Raw genomic sequence first — 27,035 nt, 5'->3', positions numbered from 1 at the left:
AAAATTCAAATTTGTCATATGTTCTTTTAATCCTAAGGGTAAATTCTCCTGAGGGATACTACGATGATGGGGTGTTCTATTAAGGCACTTTGTAAAGGTCACTGCTTCGTAATGATGTAATCCTGTGGCACAAATCCAGCCATGAGTTCGAGTTGGTGTGGCCCAAGCTGGGTATGATTCATGGGTGATTTTGACAGCTTACATGCCCTTGGGTTGCAGTTTCTCAAGCCCCAGTTAGTCCCACCAATTTACAGACAAACTAACAGAATAAAAAATACTTGCAATATTGTCAATTTTTTTTTTGCTGATAAGAAAAGATTGCAGCATCTAATGGTGATAATATCATTTCCTTAATTTTGCATGATATATCGCGATATTGGTAACACTGATTTTGATTGTATTGGATTGATTTTGCATCGAAGTTCTTCAAAGTACTTGAGATGTTATGTCGATGTTTTCTCAACTTCCTCCCCATAGAATTGATCAAGTTTAGGTTCCCCCAGTTTGGGTTGAAGCTATGATGGAGTTGTTTGAAGTAGTGGCCCCTTTGACTGAAACAATCCCTGCCTGAAGAGAAGCGACCCCATCCAGAAACGCAACTATTGAACCAATAAAAGAGTTGCCTCCACAATCAAATGATCTAGATGGAACTCCATTGTCAATTTTTAATATTCCTCTTGTGTAGTCACTGAACCATCTCAGTCGGGTAGAGGTCTTCAACAACAATAATTTATCTTTTTATTTTATGTGTTTTAGAGTTTGTGTAAGGACGATGGTGGCAGAATTGTTCAATAATTCTTTCATTGGAAATAAATAATGGGAAACCTTTTGGGCACTTCCCCCAATTTTGAGGATGGCACAGTGTAAAGCAGGGGATGTAGGCTTAGTGTGCCTGATCTTGTGGGAATTGAACCAGGGAATCACACAACATGCCTGATTACTGATAATGTCCTGGAAATAGTGCCACCAGCTGATTGAGCTAATCCTCAGGGCTTGAGAATGTTTGGAACATCATGTTCGACCCTCAAGTACTTTAGTAAGAGTGAGATTGTTGTTTCCTAGCCTACACCAGTCAACCTTTGAAGGGAAAACATGTCACCAGCAGGATCTGAACCAGAGCGGGAAGGATAACAACTTCTCTTCCTAACCGCCAAAGTTAAAACCGTATTGATTTTGTTTGGAAACATCTCAGCCCATGCTCAAGCACATAAGCAAGAGAGGGATTGCTTGTACCTTGCCAGCTCCAACTGGCCCACAAAGGGCAAACATGTCACAAGTGGTATTTGAACCTGGGTGGGGAGGATAACAACTTGTCCTCTTGACAGCCCAAGCTAAACCCAATTGACCAGAACTGTTTAGTTAATATTTGGACTGATGTCATTTCAAGTTTCGTTCATTTTGCATCAGGAGGTAAACTTTCTGTCTTTATAGGGGTGGATTTGGTGTAATATGCAAGAATTTGTTCGTTGAAAATATAATATACGAAACTTGTGTGACATGTGCTTTAGTTGCACTTGCAGTTCGAAACTTTATACTGTAAATAAACTATTGTTTCTTTGCAGTTGACACAGATTTGATGCATGAAGTTTTTAGCTGATTCATTTTTGATTTATGAGTCATTCCGTTTGGTTAATTCATGGATCCTTTTTATTTTTCATCACAGATTGCCCACGAAGAATACCTTGAATTAAGAAAAGAAGCTAGCGATTTGCAAGAGTACTCAAATGTGAAAATTGCTCGAGTTACACGGTATTTGAGTGTACTTGTGGAGAAAGCTCACAAGCTAGGTTTGTTCTCTAAGAATGGTCTGTATGATTTTTTATTTTCATATTTTGCAGTGATTGATATGCCAGCAATTCAGTAAAGCCAATGTCTCTTTTGAATCTCAAAAGCATTTAGATTGAGCTCTGTATGCAGACATATGCCTTACCATTTCGAATGCTTTAGTTTTCTGGATGCACTGGTCTGGGAGTATGTATATCATTTACTGGAATGAATGTTTTAATGCACAAGGAACATAAATATGTTAGGATCATTTGTCTTTTAACGTGCACATTTATTCAGTCCACTAACCATTCTTGTGCAAATCTTGAGGGGCAACAAGGTGATACTTGATAGAATAAATATATTATAAAACTGAATAATGTGTAATGTGTTAAATTAGAATGCAGTCCTCTTTATATTATGCTTAGGAGTTATGATGTCGCTTTGTCAAGAGATGATCCGTTTTTTATGGTAGATCAACTGGTTATTAGGCTAGTAATATGCCATTGTTTATCGAAATATTTCATCCTTGAAGTATTGATGAAATTGACATTAAATCATTGGAATTGAGTTATTAAGAGTCATGGCATGTCAAGTTGTTATTTGGATTTACTAAATCCATGGAATCTTTCAACAAAATTGTTAGTGGTTATTCACAATTATGTATATCTATCATTCTCTAGATTGTGTAACTCATTTGCCTACTCTAGAAAATTAATCTTGTCCCATGGTAGTCCCTTGCAAATGGGTTTGGCTTCAGTTGGGTTATAGTTATGGTTACTTCAATCATTGTTGTTGACAACAACCCTCTCTTGCACACGTTATCCTTTCATGACCAATGAAATGGAGGAGATCATATAATAATGATGCAAAACCATGGGGACCTTCTTTTGCTAGGAAAGACTAATGATCAATTTAAAATTTCATATTTCAAGATCACCCTTAGGAACACTCCTCATTGGTGGGAACTGCTCCCACAAAATCTAGCAACCTAGTGCAAAGCCTCACTAAGCACTCTATGTCATGTCCCTTCTCAAATGAATTAGTCATGGGATGCAGCAACACAATTTTGGCAGCAATTTTGGTTTAGGAGGAGGACCCCACACGCAGAAACTTAGGAACTATAGGCAGTTCAAATTATTTTTGGCAGCTAGTGGAATGTGGGGGCCACCACATGCATAATTCGAATTTGGCCAAGGAGGACGTTGGAGGGAATTCGAGCTAGTGGAAGGAGGGGCCCACAAGAGGCTAAGGGAGCCCAAGGTGATAAAAGAGGATGGAGCTCTCATTTTCCAGCATTTTGAATATTTGACAAACAAACTCACTCTTGTACGCTCTGCTGCTTAGCGAGTCTACCGGCTGTTTAGCCACGAGTCTTCCGTAGGGAAGATTCAACCTCTACTTCAGGGGACTATCTGTGCTCGCCCTAGGGAGGCCATTCCATAGAGATTGCAGGAGTTTCCAGCAGTGATTCATAGCTCAGCCAGCCACGTAGAGGAAGGGACTGCGTGTTTTCTGGGCAGCCAGAAATACACAAAAGTAGATTCAGCTAGCCAAGGGGCCATTAACTTGTTGGGAGTTTTCGGGAGCAAAGAAGATGGAGGACTAAGGGTTTTTTATCAGTGTTTTGCAGCTAGCCAACCAGTACACGCAACAGTATACATTTCTGGGCAGAGAGATTGCGCAGTGGCCTCCAGTAGCAAATTTGTGGGACTTGATTGAGCAGCCATCAGGGCCAAGGACCATCCGGGAAGCAAGGGATCAGATAGTATAGGGGAAAGCAACATTTGAGGGGTGTTTCCAGGTGGATTTGCAGGCTGTTTCCTGCAAATCGAATTATGCCGAAAATCCAAAGTCAAAATCAGAGAAATTTCCTTGTGGGTTTTCTGGGTTTTGTCCAAGGAGTCTAAGGTTGAAAGGGCAGAATTTTCTGGGCAGTTTTTGGGCACTTTCTAGTAGGCCGAAGTCAGTAGGTCAATAGTTTCTAGGACAACACAGAGCATAATAGAGCAACAGTTGAGTAGCCATCTTTCCAGCTATTCTACCACCTGGGTTTGGTTCAGCTTGTCCTTGAGACAAGCCTAGGTGCGCTACTCCATTTATATATTGTACTCATGCTCTCATATTTCATAATATATGGCTCAACAGTTCCAATATTATAGTGTCTCATGGGTGCTTGCTAAATGTTTTTAATTTTCCACTGTTGCATTGTTTGTTTAATTGAATTATCACTTAAATTCCTGTTTAGGAACATTATAGTGGTATCAGAGCCTAATTCTTGGCTCAGTTGTGGGGTTGGGTTCCTATGAGAGAAGACCGGGAGAACATCACTTACTGGAGGCAGAGGTATAGGAGCAGAGAAAGGGAGCTGGAAATTATAACAGACACAGAGGAAAGAGGGAAAACAGTGGCCGGAGAGGAGGAAATGACGAAGCCTAAGAGTAGGGAGGAGATGGATTTCGATAGCCTCTTGAGGGCTCTGAGTGACTTGGCCAAGGGGCAGAAAGACATGCTAGAGGAGATCAAATCACAGAGCCGAGACAGAGCCACACCTAGAGGGTTTTGTGTTGAGAGACTTCAGGGGCTCCTCAGCCCTTCAATCATCCCTCACTAGCAGCGCAACGCCCTTCAGTGGGTGTGCCCACTAGGGCCACACTACCCTCCTTCGTCCCAATAGCACAGATCGAACTAGCAAGGGAGGAAGACACTCCCCAGATGGGGGATTACTTCAGAGAGTGGTAGGCGATGGACGAAGATTTCAAAGAAGCCCTCTCCTTTAGAGATTACTACAAGCTCAAGTAGAGTGAGAGGAACAAGGGGTACGAATGACAGGGGACCCAAAACTATGAGTTGCAGAGAACCATAGGGAGGATGTACTTCCCTACATTTAATGGCACTGCCAAGTGCACAGCCAAGGCTTGGGTTGAAAAGATGGACACATACTTTCAGCTCAACCGATGACAGAACAAGAGGCCATTAAGATGGCAGCGCTGCACATGGAGGGGAAAGCCCATGACTGGTGGTTTCACGGCCTAACCACTTTGGGGCATGCCTAGATATTTTCATATGAGGACTTCACCAGGAGGGTGGTGGAACAGTTTGATCAAAGGGATCCAGAGGCATCTTTCAGGGAGTTGACACAACTGCACTAGACAGGCAACCCAGAGCAATATTTTTTTGATTTTCTGCGTGTCAGTAATGGTCTCGGATTTGTCTGAGGCTAGGAGGGTATACACCTTCATTGAGGGTTTGCTTGAGCCTCTGTGTGGATTGGTGAAGTCACGCAGACCCTCTACGATGCAAGAGGTGGTGGTGTGCACCAGAGATTTGCAGGGGGCCATCCCCAAGACCAGAGCGCCATTTCTTGCACGAACCCCTTTCTCACAGAAGGGGCATGAGATTAGACCCCCGCCACCGAGGACCACACAGGGGAGGGGCCAACTAGATGAGGAGACACGGAAGGACCTCAGGAGGAGGAAGCTATGCTTCACATGCAGGGAGCCTTGGGCACTAGGCCATAGGTGCACAGTGGGTGGAGCATACTACATTGATGTCTTTTCCGATAGTGACTAGGAGGACGAGGTGGAGTAGGATTGCGGTGGGATAGATGGAGAGAGTTCGGGGGATAGAGGGCCACCACCACCACCACCTCCACAGGGAGGGGCATCTCTTGCCTCATCAGGGGGAGTCCTTGCTTCTCTATGCGGGATTCCTAAGTTTTTGACACTCCGGATCAGAGGTATGGTACAGGGACAAAGGGTGTCGATACTAGTGGACAGTGGGGCTACCCACAACTTCATAGATGCACAATTGGTCCAGAGGAGGGGCCTCACCATGACAGTGTTTGAGGGATTCTCAGTCCTAGTGCCGGGTGACTGTACTATCCAGTGTACCAGATACATGCCCTCCTTGACATTAGTTATGGGAAACTACTTGATGACGAACCACTTCTTTGTGGTCGATGTGCCAGACACCAATGTGGTGATGGGTGTCCAATGGCTGTATTCCCTTGGGAGAGTTACGACTGATTGGAGGAAACCTGAGATGGAGTTCATGGGGCCATACGGCAAACTGGTGGTTTTGAGGGGCATGCAGTCTTATCCGCCTCAAAAAGTTTCGGCCCACAGGATGGAGGCAAATCTTTGACATGGGGACATTGCATGGGCAGTTGAGTTAAGGATCTCAGAGGTTGGGGGATAGGCACAATCACCACCGGCAGACATACAGGTTCTTCTGGACAGGTACGCAGTGGTGTTTGGGGACATTCCACTAGGCAACCACCAGATAGAGGGTTTAAGCACACCATTGAGCTAGAGCCGGGCATACAGGAAATCATCACTACTCCTTACAGGCACCCCAAAGCCTATAAGGACGAGATAGAGAAAGCTATTCAGGAGCTGCTTGCTTTGGGTCACATCAGGCCTAGTTCCAGTCCTTTTGCTTCTTCCATAATGCTGGTGAAGAAGAAGGATGGGACCCTCAGGATGTGCATAGACTACAGAGCCCTTAACAGGAAGACCCTCAAGAACCGATACCCCATTCCCTACATTGATGAGCTGATGGATGAGCTTAGAGGAGCCAAGTACTTCTCTAAGATCGATCTGCGTTCGGGGTACCACTAGATCAAAGTTTGGGATCAGGACATCCCGAAGACAACATTCCGGTGCCACTATGGGCACTTTGAGTTTATGGTCATGTCATTTGGGTTGACCAACGCTCCCGCCACATTTCAGTGTTACATGAACCACATCTTTCGGGGTTAGCTGAGGAGGTTCGTGCTAGTGTTCTTTGAAGACATTTTGATCTATAGCCGAACATGAGGAGAGGATTCTAGAGGAGCAACAGTTCTATGCCAAGATCTCCAAATGCGAGTTTGGATTGACAGAGAAACTTTATCTCGGGCATATCATTGGAGCATACAGGGTGAAGGTTCATGAGGAGAAGATCAGGGCCATCCGGGATTGGCCAGTACCTCGAGACGTGACTATGCTAAGAGGCTTCTTGGGCATTTTCACTTACTACAGGAAGTTTGTCAAAGGGTTCTCGCAGCTGGCAACACCCTTGACTGACTTGACCAAGAAAGAAGCCTTCGCATAGACTAAGGGAGCACAGGCCGCTTTAGATCGCCTCAAGGAGGTGATGAGTAGTTGCCCTGTCTTGGCACTCTTGGATTTTTCCCAGCCATTCATGGTGGAGTGTGATGCATCAGGGGTGGGAGTTGGAGCCGTTTTGTCACAGGAGGGGCACCCCATAGCTTTCGAGAGTCGGAAGCTCCTACCACATGAGCTGTCATATTCCATATATGACAAGGAGATGCTGGTCATCATGCATGCATTGGCCAAGTTCCGCCAGTACTTGGTGGGCAACCAATTCCGAGTGAAGACTGATCACAACAGTCTTCGAAATTTCATGGGGCAGCAGGGCTTCAATGACAGGTAGCAGAGATGGGTCAGCAAGGTGAAGGCCTATGACTTTGATATTGAGTATGTGCGGGGAAAGCACAATGTGGTGGCCGATGCTCTGTCCAGGAGATCGACTGGGTTATCTCTTATGAGCATCTGCCAGGATTGGAAGGCTCAGCTGTTGGTTGAGTACTCCAAGGACAGGAGGGTCTGCAAGGTGATAGAGAGGACACATGCAGATGAGCGTTACCGTGTGATGAATGAGGTCATCTATTACAAGGGGTGCATTTACTTAGTACTTAGCTCGCAGTTGAATGAGAAGGTACTCCAGGCAGCTCATGATTCAGCACTGTCCAGACACCAGGGGTTCTGGAAGACTTACATGGCTGTTCGGGAGAGGTTCACGTGGAAAGGCCTCAAGGAGGACGTGCTGCAACACGTAAGGGAGTGTGAGGCCTACCAGCGGAACAAGGGGGAGCTGACTCACCCTGCAGGGCTATTACAACCACTTCCCATTCCAGAGGGGAAATGGGAAAGTATCTCGATGGATTTCATCACTGGGCTCCCCACAGTACAGGGGAAAGATTGCATATATGTGGTGGTCGACAGGCTGACCAAATTTGCCCATTTCTTTGCCATCCCCACTAGATTCACGATTGCCCAGGTTGTCGAGTTGTTCTTCCAGGAGGTTTTCCGACTACATGGACTCCCTAAGAACATTGTTAGCGACAGAGACAACAAATTTATGGGTGGTTTTTGGCAGGAGCTCTTCAGGTTGGTTGGGACAGAGCTTACTCCTAGCACCAGTTACCACCCTCAGACAGACGACCAGACAGAGAGGGTCAACCAGTGGTTGGAGGGGTACCTGAGGAACTATGTGACGGGTCAGCAGAGGATGTGGATTCGGTGGTTGCACTTGGGCGAGTTTTGCTACAACACCATGCACCACATGTCTATTGGTATGACTCCTTTCCGTGCCCTTTATGGTTATGATGCTCTAACTTTTGCTGATATTATTTTCGGAGACAACCGGGCCCCAAAGGCCAAACACTGGGTCCAAGAGAGCCAAGATATCCTCAAAGCTCTCAAGGATAATCTAGCGACAGCCTAGAATTAGCAAAAATTGTATGCAGATCGACACATGATAGAGAGGCACTTTGAGGAGGGGGACCTAGTGTACCTCCGGTTGCAGCCTTACAGACAGTCCACGCTGAAACAGAAGGGGGCCGAGAAGCTACAACCACACTTCTATGGGCCCTACCAGGTGACTAGGCGGGTTGGGGAGGTGGCCTATGAGCTAGCACTGCCTCGGGGAGCAGGATCCACAACGTGTTTCATGTCTCATGCCTGAAGAAGGTGTTGGGATAACAGGTGACTGCAACAATTGATCTACCCCCATTGGATGATGAGGGCCATTTGGTGCTGGAACCAGAGGCCATATTGGAGAGCAGGGAGAGAAAACTGAGGAGAAGAACCATCAAGGAGTTCTTGGTACGCTGGAAGAACTTACCGGATGAGGATGCCACCTGGGAGGGTGAGCACATACTAGAGCACCCAACTTTGAGGTTGCTTGAGGGCAAGCAACATTTGGGAGGGGAGGACTGTCATGTTCCTTCTCAAATGAATTAGTCACGTGATGCAGCAACACAATTTTGGCAGCAATTTTGGTTTAGGAGGAGGACCCCACATGCATAAACTTAGGAACTATAGGTAGTTCGAATTATTTTTGGCAGCGAGTGGAATGTGGGGGTCACCACATGCATAATTCGAATTTGGCCAAGGAGGACGTTGGAGGGAATTCGAGCTAGTGGAATGAGGGGCCCACAAGAGGCTAAGGGAGCCCAAGGTCATAAATGAGGATGGAGCTCTCATTTTCCAGCATTTTGAATATTTGACAAGAAAACTCACTCTTGTACGCTCCGCTGTTTAGCGAATCTACTGTCTGTTTAGCCATGAGTCTTTTGCAGGGAAGATTCAACCTCATCTTCGGGGGACTATCCGTGCTCGCCCTAGGGAGGCCATTCCACAAAGATTGCAGGGGTGTCCAACAGTGATTCACAACTCAACCAACCACGTAGAGGAAGGGACTGTGTGTTTTTTGGGCAACGAGAAATATGCAGAAGTAGATTTAGCCAGCCAAGGTTCCATTAACTTGCTGGGAGTTTTCGGGAGCAAAGAAGATGGAGGACTGAGGGTATTTTATCAGTATTTTGCAGCCAGCCAATCGGTACACGCAACAATATACATTTCTGGGCAGAGAGACTGCACAGTGGCCTCCAATAACAAATTTGTGGGACTTGATTGAGCAGCCATCAAGGCCAAGGACCATTCGGGAAGCAAGGGATCAAATAGGACAGGGGAAAGTAGCATTTGAGGGGTGTTTCTAGGTGGATTTGCAGGCTGTTTCCTGCAAATCGAATTTGGCAGCAGTAGCCGGAGAGCAGCTCCCAAGAGGCTGAAAATCCAATTTCAAAATCAGAGAAATTCCCTTCTGGGTTTTTCTGGGTTTTATACAAGGAGTCCAAGGCGGAAAGGGCAGAATTTTCTGGGCGGTTTTTGGGCACTTTCCAGCAAGCTGAAGTTAGCAGATCAGCAGTTTATTGGGACAACATAGAGCATAATAGAGCAACAGCTGAGCAACCATATATCCCGCTATTCTACCACCTGGGTTTGGTCGAGCTTGTCCTTGAGACAAGCCCAGATGCACTAATCCATTTATATATTGTACTCACGCTCTCATATTTCATAATATATGGCTCAACAGTTCTAGTATTGCAATGTCTCATGGTGTTTGCTAAATGTTTGTTTAATTGGATTATCACTTAAATTCTTGTTTAGGAACATTACACTCTAAGTTTGAGGGAAACAAAGATATCAGCCACCACTATCACTTCTGTGGCCTCTCCCTCGCTGTTTTGTGGTTGGATAATATCCCCACAGGGGAGGCTTCCACAACAAGACTTAGTGGTTAGAATCGTTAGATGACTAAGGATCCTAGGCCAAATGGCTCTCAAAGGAGCCTGCAAAACATACACCCTAGAATGATATTCAATTATGAAAGGCTTGGGGTGTTACCCACCAAAATGGGTAACTCCATAGGAGAACTTTTCCCCTACATTTGACAACCAACTAATGGACCAAATAGCTAGCAGCCCTTGCTAAGCACCATTAGTTGATGATTTGCCGTATATCTCCGCCACTTGCATTAGCCATGTGCTTCTCATGCATTCAACATTAGCACTTGGATGAAGGTGGGATGCCATTCGAAAGGTACTTGGATCATTTTGCAATCAGGTGCTTATACTTGTTTGTTTTTGGGCATTTAGTATGGAGTCTAGACTATGGGGTTATTTGGAAGATTGATAGACCTTGATCGTGATATTGTTCTCTTACCTTGGGTGGTTTATCTTTGATCCTAGTCCATTGGGACCTCCTGTAAGGCCCTTTGGGTATAGTAGGGGTACTACTTGGGAATCCCTAATTGAGATAGAGTAGTTTCGTCTTCCGATATGTCATAATTAACTCTTTCCATCTTACATTACAAGCCCATATCTCACATCCACTCTTAGGGTTCAACTTGCCATTGGTTCTAGGGGAATTGGCACTCATATGTTCACATACCTTAAGTAAGGCCCAAAAACTTAGTATTGGGAGGTTTATGTAGCTAAAAGAAACAAAAAGAGCATATCATGGCCACAACAAAACAAAGAAAGAAAAGTTAAAATGCAAAAGATGGCTTGGGACCTAAAGATTAGCATGTGGGCAAAAGCCTAATATGAACTCTACCTCACTCATATGGCCATCACCTGGTTCCTGAGAACATGTTGCTCCATTACATCAAAGTAGTAACCCTTGCATGTCCCAACCTCGATGAGCGATAAACTGACTCATCTTAAAGGGGTCATAAAACTACTACATCATACAAAGCAAGCACTAACCCTTGAGCTATAAGCAGTAATACAAGGAAAAAATCAACAAGTAAAAGATTCAAAAGAAGGGTGAAAAAAATCAAGGTTGAGCTGGTAAGTCATGCATCCACGAATGCTCCCTCGTCACATCTATACACATTCAGGATGTGGATGACCCCATGAGTTGGTCCCTTTGACCATGGCACTTGGCCATGAAGTCTTCTCCCCTCTGTTATCATATTATTATTCACTAACACCTATCAATTGAAGGGTGGATTTGGCACTATTACTTCCCCTTAGGGGTTGGAGGCACCTAATAGGGTTGACCTTTAGCCACTCCTACCCTAGGGAGAAAACACCTTTGCGAGACCAGGGTATTGATTTTGGAAAGGGATCCTTATTTGAAGTATTAAATTGCCCTTGACATTCAAGTTTGGTTCACTGAGATGCAGTATTGATCTTGGTCCCTAATGATTGGTTGCTTTCACTAGAATCCATGTTGTTCATGTTAGGTGGTTCAACAAGCTAGGCCTTGGGTACTAACTCCACAGGTCCCTCAAAGGAGTACATCGACACAAACAAGTGAAGCGTTGAGAGTTAGGAGCCTCCTGGCAACATTATTAGATGACACATGCCCCAAAGCACCTCCGACACCTAGGAACTTGGTTGAATTTGACCCATATTTGAGGATTCTTCAGGATGACACGGTTGGACCCAACATGCCCCCAGTCTGGCCTTGACACAACTTAATGGGCAACAACTGATTCAGAGCCAAGATGAGGATGTTCTCACATTAAGAGACTATGGAGGGCTTGTTGCACTTAAGAGGCGCCTGACGCTTTAGCAGAGGAGGCCTTATTAGGCAGTTGGAGACTCATGGAAACCACTTTATGGCACCCCAACTGGATCTTGGGACCCCACAGGAGGCAATGAGGTGAATTTGAGGCCAACCCTCAAATCATGGATTTCACAGGCATCTACACCTTCTTGGACACCTCATCACCCTTGGACATGGCATTTGGAGCATTTATTGTTGATGACGTTAGCATGAGAGAGATTATGGCTCACATGTGTGGATAAATTAGGGAATATTATGATAAATCTAGTGGGTTGGCTTGTAACCCAAGGACATTTTAGCATCAAACTTGTTTTAGGGGCTTTGTTAGGCTAATTATTAGTCCTAATCCTCATATAAATAGAGGATAGGCTCATTGTATTGGATCATCATCACTTGTGACTATTTTGGCCCTCTTGGAGATTTTCAGCCTTCTTGTTTTCTTGTGGAGATGTGACTCTATGGTGTACTTTGCTATTTGGAGCTATTTCTTTGGTCTTGGAGATGTTACTTTGGAGCAATAAAGGCTTGTACATGCATTCTATCTTGTAAGTGTGCCTTGGATTTGATAAATTTTTATTATTGTGTCTAATGTATGGAATGGTTAATTATCTAGGGTTTCTATTGTGCTAGTTATTGTTGAAAATCAATGTATGGAATCTAGATGATAGCATTGTATGCATTACTCACTAGTAGAATGTGAATGGCAATCCCATTGGTGAATCTTTAAACTAGCTCTCCCAATTGTTTTTGCTCCCTCACAAAAGTCATAGCTAGTGTTTTGAGACCTAGGGGTTCATCATTCCCTTAGTCCTTGCCAAGCTTTAATATATTTTATAATTCCATAGACTCCATCTCAAGGACTAGGCACTGGCCTTGTCACTTTGTTGATTACCTTCAAAAATCACCTCAAATTTGCTTTTCTCTAACTGTTTTTCAAACCCTTAAGGATAAGTTGCTAGCTAGGGCTAGGGTAAGAATTGGACTAGGGTTGAAGATGTTGGCTTGTAGAAGGATTTAACATTTGAAGGAGTGTTGATTACCTCAAAATCAACCCCTTTTAGTGGCTAATGCATCCATGTCAAAGCTAAATTCCTTTTCTCTAGATAGATCTTGCCCTAGAAAAGCCTAGTTTGCCCTAGGCTTCAACTTGGGGCTTGTTGAAGGCTTATTGTTCCATTGGTTGCTAATACTCATTGCTTGGAAGCCTTTTCGTGGCCTTATGAGGTTGATCCATTAGGCTTGCTATTCATCAAGCCCCTAGATAATTTGTGCCCTAATAGGCTACATTGAAGGATGCAAATAGCCTTATCTTGGTTGATGAACTTTGTTTTAGGAAGAGTTGTCCTCTATAAGCCTATCTTGTCACCATACTCCTTGGACTTAAACACATATCTTGTAGGTGACCTACTAAAGGGAAACTTCCCTAGTGGTGAAAATCCACAAAAGAGTAGGAGTTGGTGGTTGTGGTGATAGTTGGCCACACCTCATTGTTGTTCCTTGGTCTAGCTTATCTCGTGGGAAACCCTTACAAGGCCTGTTACATTTTGAGGCAACAGGGTGAAAAAGAGATGATGGATTGGAGGAAACTATCGATAGAGCCTTGGAGGTTAGTAAGGTTTTCCACTAGCCACCATCAACTTGTAAAATGCTGTTGTAAGTTAGGGTTTCAAGAGTATGCAGGTTTACAACATTCAAAATATTACAACAACTATATAAATAATTTTTTGAGTTTAATGCAAGTTTAACATTTACATGAGCTCATGTTATGTTGGGTTTGGGCATTAAATCTCATGCAATAACTTGAAACTGGGTTGGGGCTACAACATACAAAATTTCTACAAAATATACATCTTGTACGCCTTAAATGTTTCGTTGTAACACACGAAAATGCCCTTCTGTGATGTGGGCCCTAGCTTCTTCCGACTATTTGAAGACACTGGCAGTGAACAAGACTGCTGAAAATTCAAAAGTGAGACACTTCAGGCTTATTGCCAGTGAGAGCCTCCTCTGGTGTGACTCTGCTTAGCACCCTGTGTGGACTCCTATTCTATAAAAAGACTGCAGTGTTGTATGGCTCTGCCCAAAGAAACATAGGTAACCCTTGGTCATGCAACATAGCCTTGGTCGCTCCAACAATGCTTTGGTTCTTGCGCTCAACCACCCCATTCTGCTGAGGGTTATGAGGTATGGTGAGCTCTCTTTTGATGCCCTCCTTGGTACACAAGTCTCTGAAAGCATTGGTGATGTAATCCCCATCATTGTTCGACCTCAACGCATTGATCCTCCTACCAGTCTGGTGGAGCTGGTTCTCCACCAAGGCTTTGAATTCCACGAACTTCGAGATGACCTGATCTTTCTTCTTCATGAAGAAGATCTGTGTCTTTCTCGAGTGGTCATCAATAAAGGTGACATAATATTTGCATCCCATCAGGGATGGAGAGGAAAATGGTATGCATACATCCAAATGTACTAGCTCCAAGATGCCCTTGGCCTTGCTGTCTCTGCTGGAAAAGGATGTCTTGGCATACTTGCCAAGTGTGCAACCGTTGCACACGTCATGCTAGTCTACACTGTACTGTGGTAACCCTGTTGCAATCTGCCTCAAAATCTTTAGTGCGCCATGGTGTAAGTGACGCATACGCCTATGTTAAAGTTCCCCAAGGTCACATCTCCGCTGCTCAAGGTTGCTTCTGTCTCAAACTATAGCCTTTTGAAGTTCTTCACCCTAATCCCAATTTGCTTAACTGCTCCAGAGTTGAGATGCTTGATGAAGGCCTTCCCTTTGCTGAAGATAACCTAATACCCCTTGCTCTCCATGGTTGAGATTGAAACAAGGTTTTTCTTCAACCTTGGGACATAGATGACATCTCTAAGTTAGATAGGTTTTCCAGACTCGCTCTCAAACTTGATTGTACCCATGCCCTGCGCTAAGTACCTACCATCATCTCCCATCTCTATATGAAACTACATATTCTTCTCTGTCAATTGGCTAAAGTAAATCTTGTTCCCGGTCATATGAAAGGATGCTCCGTAATCAATATACCATACACTTTTGGCCATTGAGCTTGCCATGCAAGGTATGAGCGAAACTCCTCAAATTGAGAAGTGAACTACTCCACCTCTCTTGATGCTGCCACGCGATTCTTCTTGGATCCCTTCTCCCTATTTGGACACTTGGTGGAATAGTGCCGAAATTGATGACAAGAGAAGCACTTCACTCTATTGAAATCTTTCTTCTTCTTGCCTCCTGAACTAGACTCGGTCCCTCCTGCATTTTTCTTGCTTTGGGCCTTTGACCACTTTGCTTGCTAGGGCAAAGTTTTCTTCTTCCCTTGTCTTTGCATGAGACCCAGATTTTGCTTGCTTCCGGATCTCCTCTTGCATGCAATCACTCCATAACCACTCCTAATCTGGAAGATTTTCTCTGCCACTAATTGTATTAATGAAGTTTTCCCATGACTTAGGAAAGCCCAGTGATGCAAAACTGACAAGGTCTCTATCCGGGACTGTCTCCCCAGCCCTGTCTAACTCGTCCTTCACTTGGGTGAATTTGGTTAGGTAAGAAATCATAAACTTTGTCTTAGTCATCTTGATATTTTTTAGTTTATCTTGGAGTACCACCTTCCAAGCCTCACTCGTATCCTGGTACAACCCTAAGGTAGCTGTCAACATGGCCCGAGTTATCTTCTTACTAGAAAGGTGAGGAATGAGATGACCCTGTTGAAGTTTCTAAGTCTAACAGTGATCTGAAATCACCCCTAGGTGACCTCAGGAAGTTAATGAAGGTATTACAGACTCTTGTGCTGGTGTTTGTGTCTATGTTATCTTGTGCAACAGATCGATAAGATTGCGAAATACACAGACACTTGAAACAGTAAGAGATCACAGTAAGCAAACATAAACACAACAAAATTTAATAGGAGTTCACCCAGTCTTCCTGGGCTACGTCTCCTCCTGGTCCAGCCTTTAGTGGTGGCCTTTTTATTATGTTTTTAAAGTAGAGTCTTACAATAAGGAGCTCAATCTGAGTCTCACTTGACAGAGGATGATCAGTAGGATGGCACTTGGAATTCCCAAGTCCTTAGAGTTCACAAACTCCCCTTACCGAATTTCGACCTCAATTGGTCTCTGTCTGCTTGATGCTGCCCTTACTCTGATGGTTAGCTCGGCTTCTCTGCCCTCTGCAACTTTGCCTCTCTTTCTGTGTCTCTCAGCCTTCGGCTTTTTCACTACTTCTCTGCCTCACTGTCTCTGTCCTGTCTTTGTCAGCTCATGGCTTTAAAGCCAGTTCATTCCCCGACTGTTCGTTTCGGCTTCTCGGCTCTCTGGATCGCCTGCCTCAGTCTGCTGGGACTCCTCTTGCCCTGCATCATCATCATTACTGCGTAACGCTTCGCAGAGAGGTGGCCACCTGTCTCCTTGCGAACTGAGTGTCAGTTCTTCTTGAACGGTCGTTTTTTCCGTTATTTCCTAGATGCCTGTGAAACAGATCCTTCTGTCGACTCATTGGTCAAATCGGACTTCAAATCTTTATGCGCTGTAGTTTATTTCTCCCTCGGGTCCGGTCATCCATTGGGTTGAACCTCCGCCGTTGATCTGGAGCCCCCAGATCCTACGGTCTTCGCTTATATCGCGCGGTTGAGTTGCTCGACTGTTAGTCTGCGATGTAAGCGATTTCTCTCTCTCCCCGCTGGACATGCGTCACTCGGTGTATGGAATCGCTGGGTCCTCGGCCAAACCCGCTTACCGCCTGAAATGCCTCTGATATTCCGCCGGTTTTGAGCGCGGGACCCGCCTTGTCAGTTTTAGCGCTTTCCCACGGTTTTTGGGTTTCCCTTGTGACCGAGCGCTCAGGGTCTTTCCTTCTCAAGGGGTTTTGCCCAGCGATGCGCTAATCGCATATCAGAAACAACCTCCATTTCCGGATTTGAGCTTCCCAATTGCCATTTTTGCGCCATGCGCAGTCTCCATGGGCCAACGGTCAACGTGCTTTGACCAAAGGTCCTCGTTGCTCCATGCTGGCTGCAAATTGCCATTATTCAGAGGTTATTTCTGATAGCTATAAGATTTCTTGAAGTCTGTCATTCATTCTTACCAATCATGGAATTGTTTGAGGATCCAATTCGGATCACGACCTTCCCACTGAAAAAGCTTTTGGACCACCAAAAGTTGGTTTTCAAGCATCGACTAAGTGAGGATACAACTTTCTCACCTGTCCAATATCTATCCATTTTGCATTGCTTGGATTTGAACCCTTGCATTGCTTGGATTTGAACCCCTGAGCCCAATTCTGAGGTACTCAACATCTCCCTTGTGCGTCGTTCTCACCTTCCTATCCAGAATTGTGTCTTCCTGCAATTCATTAAGATATTCAGGTAACAGGTCATCAAAAGAAGGCAATTGACTCTGCTCTTCAGGATCTTCAATTAAGGAAGGTTTAAATAGTCTCAAGCTGTCTGCATTGACGACTGAGTAGATGTGCATATAAGCTGGCAAATCAAGGCGAAAAGCATTCTCACCAATTTTCTCAAGGATCCTGAAAGGTCCATACCTTATTGGTTTTAGCTTTTTACCTTCACCTTGCATCTTGTCCTTGCTGATATACAGCCAGACTTGATCACCAACTTGAAAACTATGCTCCATCTGATGCTTGTCATGCCTTGCCTTATATTTGGCCTGGCTCTTTTCCAGCTATTCCTGTACTGCCTGATGGATCCCTTGAATTTGTTTAATGAACCTAGTTGCCTTGTCCACATCGCTGTGTCCCTCAACTGTTGTGTCCTTACCAAAGACAAAATCCAAGGGAGACCTTGGTGTGAAACCAAAACAGGTCTCAAAAGGAGATCTCTGTGTGGAAGAATGTTTGGCTCGGTTGTAAGCATGCTGCACATAACACAAATGTTCATCCCAAAGCTTGGGATGCTTGCTGCAATATCCCCTGAGCAACTGGATCACCGTCCTGTTGACTACCTCTATCTGGCCATCGGTTTGTGGATGGAAAGCCGTGCTTTTCTTCAGTTTGGTGTCCATCAGTTCCCACAGACTTGACCAAAACTTTCCCACAAATCTGGTGTCTCGATCAGATATAATGGAAGTGGGCAATCCAAAATGAACCCATACATGTTGAAAGAACAGTTTTGCAGTTTGTTCAGCTGTAATCTGCTTATTACAAGGTATCAAAATACACATTTTGCTGAACCTATCCACAACAACATACAAATAATCATGACCTTTCCTAGATTTAGGCAGTCCTCCAACAGAGTCCATGGAAACACTTTTCCAAGGATGAGAAGGAACTGACAATGGAGTGTACAAGCCTAGTTTCCTATTGTTGGGCTTGCTTTTGGCACACAAGGAGCTAGGAAGAAAGAAAAATTACTATATTGAAGTGTTTAATCCCACTCATAATCATCAACCAAAAGCATACATAGAGGCCAATATCTCTTGGGGAGCCAAAATTCTTATTGCTCAGTTAAGGACTAATTCTCATCAACTCTGTTGTGAAACAGGGCGCTGGAAAAGGCCAAAGGAAGTGTGGGAAGAAAGGGTATGCATTTTTTGTTTTTCCGGAAAAGTGGAAACAGAAAAACATTTCATTTTAGAATGTGAGGCCTTCAAAGACAACAGGGAAAGTTATGCAAATATGCTGGTAGCTAGCTCTTGGGATAATCTATTTAACGAGGGGTTTGTCGAGAAGATGGGAGCATTTATTGTGAAGCTTCGCAAAAAAAGGGCTGAATACGTCAAGCAGATGAAGAAGCAATTTGTCCCATAGGCTATCTTTAGCCTCGTGGACGTTAAAATAATTTCTTTCTTTCACATAGTACACCCTCTTACATATCTAGAAACTGTGTCATTCATTTTTGACAAATAACAAAATTTTTACAGCTGTGCAACTGTTTTGTTTACCCCAAAGTGACCTGATATTAGAGAAGTGTGTGCTTCTTGAATTATCTTTACTCTTTCAGTTTGTGGAATGCATAGCTTCCCACAATGATACAAGAGTTGGTCCTTAATATGATAATCCAATTCTTCTACTCGTTTGCCTTGACTTAAAGTTGCATATACATCTTTAAAGTCTATATCTTGAGCATATTGTTCAATGTAACTTTCATGTAATACATAATTATGCTTAAGTATAGTAGATGCATTTATAATGGGTCTAGATAACATATCTGCAACTTTATTATGTGTGCCCTTTTATATCTGATGACTAAATGAAACTGCTGTAGGAACCCCATCCACCTGTAGTGTCTTGATTGCTGCAACTTAGTTTGGGAGTGTAGATATTGAAGTGGTTGATGATCAGTATGTATAACTGTTTCTTTGCCCATTAAGTAATGTTTCCACTTTTTCACACTCTGTACTAATGCATACAATTCTTTATCATATGTGGGATAGTTAACTACTGCAGAATTAAATGTCTCAGAATGATAACATATGGGTTTACCGTGCTGTATCAGGACTGCTCTCATGGCATAGTCACTAGCATCCGTTTGGATCTCAAATGGTCTTTGAAGATCTGGCAGTGCTAGTACTGGTGCTGTACTAATCTTTTCTTTCAAGGTGTCGAAGGCTTTTTGCTATTTGCCTCCCCACTGAAACACCTTGTTCAATCCTGTTAAAGCATGTAAGGGAGCTGCAATTAAGGAAAAGTTAGAAATGAACTTTCTCCAATATTGTGCTGCTCCTAAGAAGCTTCTAACTTCTGTAGCAGATTTGGGTTTAGGCCAGTTTACAGTGACTGCCACCTTAGAGGGATCTATCTTCAATTCACCACCCCCTACTATATGTCCCAAATAATTCAAAGATGTTTTGCCAAATTCACATTTTGAGAGTTTAACATAAAGTTTTTCTCTTTTCAAAACATCTAGTGTCTGCTTAACATGCTTTAAATGTTCTTCCCACGTTTTGCTAAATATAAGAATATCATCCAGATATACAATAACAAAATCATCAAGAAAAGGTCTGAGCACATCATTCATTGTTCTCATGAAAGTAGCAGGAGCATTAGTTAAGCCAAAAGGCATAACCAGCCACTCATACAATCCTTGCTTTGTTTTGAAAGTAGTCTTCCATGCATCTTGTTCTGCAACTCTGACCTGATGATATCTGCTATGCAAGTCTAACCTGGAAAAATAAACAACTTCCTTTAACTGATCAAATAGATCATCTATGCGAGGAAGGGGATAATGATTTTTGATTGTTATTTTATTCAGTACTCAGTAATCAATGCACATTCTCCACGAGTCATCTTTCTTTCTCACTAAAACGATTGGTGACCCACATGGTGATGTGCTAGGTCTGATGAACCCCTTCTCGAGCAACTCCTGCACCAGATTCTTGATTTCTACATTCTCTAAAGCGGACAACTTGTACATCCTAATGTTAGGCAATGGAGCATCTTGCTGCAAATTAATATCATGCACTATTTCCTTTTTAGGCGGCAGACCTTTAGGTTCTTGAAACAAGATATCATACTCTGAAACAACTTTTTCTAAATCAGCTTGCTGTTTAGCATCACAACCCTCAAATACATTGGTTTTATCAGGTTTCTTTTCCTTTACAACCATCAATAAAAATTGTTTGCATGAATTTACAATTCGTTTCATCTGCCATAAGTTTATGAGAGTATAAGTATTCTTGAGCTTATGAGCTCTTACAAAGTATTCGATTCCATCTTTAATGAGTAGACACTTGTTCTCAGCTCTATAGAAAATAACTTTTCTGTCATACAAATAAGGACTACATATATCCAAAGGAATTATATCTAACTCAACCTCATCTACAAATGCTGTCCCAAAAGAAAACTTGAGTTTGCATTGTCTAGTCACTTGTAGTTGTGCTTTATCACTTAACCAACCTAATGGGTATGGTTTCTTGTGAGGTGTACTCAGTAATCCCAACTTCTTTACAATTAAATTTACTTGTGAGCCACTATCAAACTAAGTATCAATCTTTTGATGTTTGGAAATAACTCGAATATGGAAAAGCTCATGTCTTTTTCTCTCATTTTCTTCATCAATAGTAGATTGTGCAGAATTACTAGTAGATGCTTCAGAATTCTTACCTTTATCCCTGTGGCCACAATGTTTGTTTCATCTCCTCAGTCCGACCCCAAATCCTTCTGAATAGTTGCAACATTCTTCTTCTTCTTGCCCTCGAACTTCTTAGGTCTCAACTCCGGATGCAGAATCCAATAGTGCTCATCATCATGCCCATACTTCTTACAATGAGTGCATGAAGGCTTGCTTTTCTGTGCAGTGTTGGCCTTCCTCTCTTTCCATTTCTGTTTTCTTTTCTCCTTATTCTTGCTTGCAATGGGCTTGGATGGTCCTCCAACCTCTGGGTTCCCATTCTTTCCTCTAGCTTCTAGATGCGTATCTTGAACATATACCTCATCTATACTAGTGGGATTAAACATGAGGATAGTGTGCCTCATGTAGCTGTGTAGACCACTGATGTACTTCAACAGAGTCTCAGGTGAGTCTAATGAGATTCTTAGAATCAAAGCTCTCTTTCTAAATTCTTGGGTGTAACCTTGTATGCTTTGCCCTTTCAATTGGCGAAGAGTTTGCCAGCTCATCATGGTTTGCTGCATGTAGGCCAACGGATAGAACTGCTTTTTGATTGCAGAAACAAATTCACTCCAGACAAAAAGAGTCTTACCATGTCTCTTCATGTCAGCTTGGGTCTTGCCTTCCCACCAAACCAAGGCAGTGCCCCCAAGGCGTAAGCTGGCCGTCTGAATCTTGCTCTTGTCTGAGTCGATACTTTGCACTCTATAATAAACATCAAGTTGTCTGATCCAATTGTCCAGCTTTTCTGCATTCAACTCTCCATCATATATTGGTAAATCAAATTTAATATCTAGTTTAATCAAAGATGTCTTATTTTTATGTTTCGGGCTATTAGAAGGTGTGAGAAAGTTTTCTTCTTTCCCTTTGCCTTTTGAGTGGTCATGGGGGAGAGACTCTTCTTCTCCTTTATCTTGTTTGGAGCCTGATGATTCCTCATCTTTATGTTTTCTAAAGTCCTTATACATTTCCTCTACGATGGATCTCATGGCTAGGAAACTATCTATAAATTGAGGGTCTGAGCCCATGGAACCTTCCTCCGACATTATCTTCTGAGGGTAGACTCTTCCAATTTCAGGATTAGTTTCGACCAACTCTCCTTCTCCTAGTTTGAGCTTCGATCTAGTTAGCATTCAACAGCTAGATCCAGCACAAGCTTGTCTAACCTTAACAACCTATAGCTCCGATACCACTTGATCTGAAATCACCCCTAGGTGACCTTAGGAAATAATGAAGGTATTACAGACTCATGTGCTGGTGTGTGTGACTATGTTATCTTGTGCAACAAATCGATAAGATTGCGAAATACACAGACACTTGAAACAATAGAAGATCACAGTAAGCAAACATAAACACAACAAAATTTAATAAGGAGTTCACCCAATCCTCTTGGGCTACGTCTCCTGGTCCAGCCTTTAGTGGTGGCCTTTTTATTATGTTTTTAAAGTAGTCTTACAATAAGGAGCTCAATCTGAGTCTCACTTGACAGAGGATGATCAGTAGGATGGCACTTGGAATTCCCAAGTCCTTAGAGTTCACAGACTCCCCTTACCGAATTTCGACCTCAATTGGTCTCTGTCTGCTCGATGCTGCCCTTACTCTGATGGTCAGCTCGGCTTCTCTGCCCTCTGCAACTTTGCCTCTCTTTCTGTGTCTCTTGGCCTTCGGCTTCTTCACTGCTTCTCTACCTCACTGTCTGTCCTGTCTTTGTCAGCTCGTGGCTTTAAAGCCAGTTCGTTCCTTCGACTGTTTGTTTCAACTTCCCGGCTCTCTGGATCGCTTGCCTCTGTCTGTTGGGACTCCTCTGCCCTGCATCATCATTGTTGCGTAATGCTTCGCAGAGAGGTGGCCACCTGTCTCCTTGCGAACTGAGTGTCAGTTCTTCCTGAACGGTCGTTTTTTCTGTTATTTCCTAGATGCTTGTGAAACGGATCCTTTTGTCGACTCATTGGTCAAATCGGACTTCAAATCTTATGCGCTGTAGTTTATTTCTCCCTCGGGTCCGGTCATCCATTGGGTTGAACCTCCACTATTGATCTGGAGCCCCCGGATCCTACGGTTTTCACTTATATCGCGCGGTTGAGTTGCTCGACCATTAGTCCACGATGTAAGCGGTTTCTCTCTCTCCCTGCCGGACACGCGTCACTCGGTGTATGGAATTGCTGGGTCCTCGGCCAAACCTGCTTATCGCCCGAAATGCCTTCGATATTCCACCGGTTTTGAGTGCGGGACTCGCCTTGTCAGTTTTAGCGCTTTCCCACAGTTTTCGGGTTTCCTTTGTGACCAAGCGCTCAGGGTCTTTCCTTCTCGAGGGGTTTTGCCCAACGATACGCGATTAGCGCCTCCATTTCCGGATCTGAGCTTCCCAATTGCCATTTTTGCGCCATGCGCGGTTTCCATGGGCCAACGGCCTGTGCGCTTTGACCGAAGTTCCTCGTTGCTCCGTGCTAGCTGCAAATTGCCATTATTAAGAGGTTATTTCTGATAGCTATAAGATTTCTTGAAGTCTATCATTCATTCTTACCAATCATGGAATTGTTTGAGGATCCAATTCGGATCAAACAGTTAGAAACCCTCCATGTATTTTCTGATTTTTTCCTTCCTACTTGTTTTGATTAATTAACAAGTCATTTACTATGCAAATACTGAAAATAAACACAAGTACATGCTCAACACATTACAGATCATCCACTGAAAGAAACAAAAACAAGCACACAAATGACACCGTTATTTTTGGACTAATGTCCGCGGAAAAACCCAATGTGGGAAAACCGGTGCAACTATTTGAGGGTTTGATTTATTAAGCAGTTTCAGAATACAATCTGGGTGCCAAATCTGGCTCACCCAACAGAGAAAAATCTCGGTAGTAGTACCTCTCCTTCGAAGACAGATGCTCTAGCTGAAACCTCTGATAAACACTCCGGCAACTCCTCCGCTCCAATCCGCCCCATGAAAAACCCTAGCGTTAGCCTCTTTTGCCCTCTGCGTCAGCTTTCCTGGCAGTTCCGGCTTCTGCCCTTTGCATCAACTTTCCTGGCAGTTCCCGGTAGTTCCGGCTGTTCCCGACAGTTCTGGCTTCTGCCCTCTGCGTCAGCTTTCCCGGCTGCTGCGTTGATCCTCTCGGCACTATCTCTGCCTCTCTGCTTCTGTATTCACTGCCCCTCAGCTGCAACTCCAGATCACTCTCTCAACTTTCTCAGCAAACCCAGCCCCAGAAAGTCAAAATCTTGATCTCTTGGTGTGTTCTCCAAGTGACCCTCAAGCCTCCTCTTATACTTTTCTCGTTGACAAATCAACGGTCGAGATTAAGTCCCTAATCAACAGCTAAGATTAGATCTGGTTTGATCCATGACTTTTGGACCATTCTAACACAATTTTATATTAATTCACATTAATATTTTAATTTCCCTAAGTTTAGACTTAAGGACTCCATTAAAAATATTAATTATTTTAATATCTCCCAAACTGTTTAGAATTTGACCAAAACCTTTCTGGGTATTGGAGATCTCATGTGCCTTGGCCTCTCCACCAAATTTCGCGGCTAAAGCACATCCGATGCTACCCGAAATCAACAGATCCTTGACTCCTTCAAGGATTATTCTTTTGGCCTTTGCGTCCTTCTTGTTATGCTTGGCCAACTGCTGAGGATTTGCTGGAGCAGTTGGTAGACTCTCCACGAATTCCCAAGCTCCCTGCTCCTCCAATACTATACCAATCCTCTCCTTCCAAGAACATAAATTCGAGGCCCCATCAAGTTGGTTCTCAAATCTCAGACCCAGGTATGCCAGGCTTTAACTGAAACAATTCAGAAACACCCTTGCACAAGCCTGCTAGAGAAAACACCTGCGCACTTGGTTTCATGGGAAAAGACTACGCTCTTGTGGAAAGTGCGCACCCTGCACTGTAACTGACACTCGCTTCCGAGGGAAAAAAAATATACTGCTATTTGGTCTTCATTCAGTCCATAGCTCTAATACCATGTTAGTTTTCTAATACTCAACAACTAATTTGAACAATATTCTAAGATGCAAGAACTAGAATTTGACTTGGGAAATTCACTGATTAAATATACTGAGTATTCTATGGAAATTGCAGTGTAAAATAAATTAATTAAAACACAAGCACACAATTAACAAAACACCAAAAATACTCAGGAACTCCAACTGGGGAAAACCTGCTAATTTGTGTGTTTTATTGATCTACTCAAAAAAATCTTAGTAATTAATTACAAAGCACTGGAAAAATTCTCATTCAACTCTCTGTTCCTCAACACAATATCCTGCACACACCAGACCAATTCAGCCTCTCTCTTGCGCTGGCTGTATCAATTTTACAGACTGATCTGCCTTCTTGTGCAAGCTATCTCGGCCTCCTCAAGTGATGCGCTCTGGCTCTCCCTGACCTCACATGTTGATCTGGAACTATTTTCCTGAGCTCAAAATACACAAATTCTTGCTAGTGCATAATCATATGTTCACCAGGTCTACACTCTTCTCTTTATAGGATTGAACTGCTCTTCAACCCAAGCGAACTGGCTCCTTGAACCCCCAAGTTGAACTGCCTCACTGAACTCAAGTCTAATTGACATCTTAAACTCGAGCAAACTGGCCTTTTGAACTCGAGTCAAACTGTCTCACTGAACTAAAGTCGAACTGAGATAAAATCTCCATGCATTCTCAGTTTGATTTACTATTTTCGACTATAGGAAAACTATAGAATTTTCGTTGGTCAACACTAAGAGAAAGTAAGACTGTGCCTTAGCTTCTTATATGGGTTCTTTTGCCAAATATGGCGCACTTCTAAATTTAGCGTAACTCTTCCATCTCTAACTTCAATTAACCTTCAGAGGGAGACTATCGTGTAATGCACCAAAGCTAGGAAATACTAATGCAAGCCAACAAATATTAAATTTTTTTCCTTGGAGATCTTTTGACAAATAGTTATTGAACAAATGTTTTGTCAAATACTTGGAAAACAAAGTAGTGAACAGCTTCAGCTAGAGAATATGAGAGGCAAAATCAAAGTCTTTATTACCTGAATAGGAGAATTCTTACAAGGTAGAACCTGGGATTCAACTTTGTCAATTGATTGAACCAACTCAGGCCTCAGAAATGTTGATAGAAGTCTTTAGAAAAGAACTCGTCCCCTGGAGGAAAACCCAATCTGAAATCTGAGAATAACTTGATCCCTTCACAAACTCAACAATGCCTATTGATGTGCCTTCTTTAGGAACTGAGACCAATCTCAGGATAAGGAATTTGGCATTAACTTTGTCATCCAATAAATACAAGTAAACTCAGATATGAGGGTATAGGAGTGGTTATATCAAAATGAACTTAGCCCTGCAATATTAAACTCAGCCTCGTTGGCAAATTATCACCTCCAACAAAACTCACTTGACCCTTCTGAGAATGAATACTAGCTCAACAAAATGAACAGAGAATACTTCTTGGTCACCTTAAGAAATTTGGCCTTCCATAACAGTCAGGCTTGTAGCAGAAGAACTCGCTCTAAATTTAGCAAAATTTGGCTTCTTGATATATATGGGTAATCTGATGAATGTCTCAGCCACTGACAAGAAGTCGACCCTCTCAAAACTGAATGTCATAGCCACCAAATGTTGAATAGAAACTTCTGAACTCTGCCTCCCCAAATAAATAATTTGAACCCTAGATAACAATTGATTTTTCTGGTATTGGCAGGGGATCTCAACCTGCTCAGAAAGATAATTTTTGTTCTTTAAATAATAGATTTCGACCTCCAACACTTGAAATTTGGCCTCCAGTGAGGGTCAACTCAACCTCCAGATCTGGCACTAGAATTTGAACCTCCTTGTGAGGTAAATTGAACAGCCTCTTGGAAAATATGGATTCGATCCCCTGTGATAATAAATTTGACCTTTTAACTGGAGATGAAATTTGGCTTTGGAAGGTAGATCTCAAACTCTATGGCAGAGGAAACTCGACCTCAAAGGCCGATCAATTTGGCTTGCCAAGGGATGATCTTGACCTCTAGGAGAATGAAGGAAATCTTGGCCCAAAATGAT

The 27,035-nt window shown here is 43.2% G+C and overlaps 1 protein-coding gene across 1 annotated transcript in view; it reads left to right on the top strand.

Moving 5' to 3' along the window:
- Positions 1 to 27,035, top strand: part of LOC149237796 (kinesin-like protein KIN-14L) — a 422,935-nt gene that overhangs the window by 26,729 nt on the left and 369,171 nt on the right. The window contains exon 2 of the mRNA XM_089372799.1: positions 1,664 to 1,787. Within this exon, the coding sequence (XP_089228925.1) occupies positions 1,664 to 1,787 (124 nt within the window). The remainder of the gene's footprint in view (positions 1 to 1,663; positions 1,788 to 27,035) is intronic.

The sequence above is a fragment of the Pinus tabuliformis genome, chromosome 8, assembly GCF_031772625.1.
Source record: "Pinus tabuliformis cultivar Carrire ecotype Pingquan chromosome 8, CPIR1, whole genome shotgun sequence".
Classification (NCBI taxonomy): domain Eukaryota; kingdom Viridiplantae; phylum Streptophyta; class Pinopsida; order Pinales; family Pinaceae; genus Pinus; species Pinus tabuliformis.
This window is presented reverse-complemented; position numbering and strand designations above follow the sequence as displayed.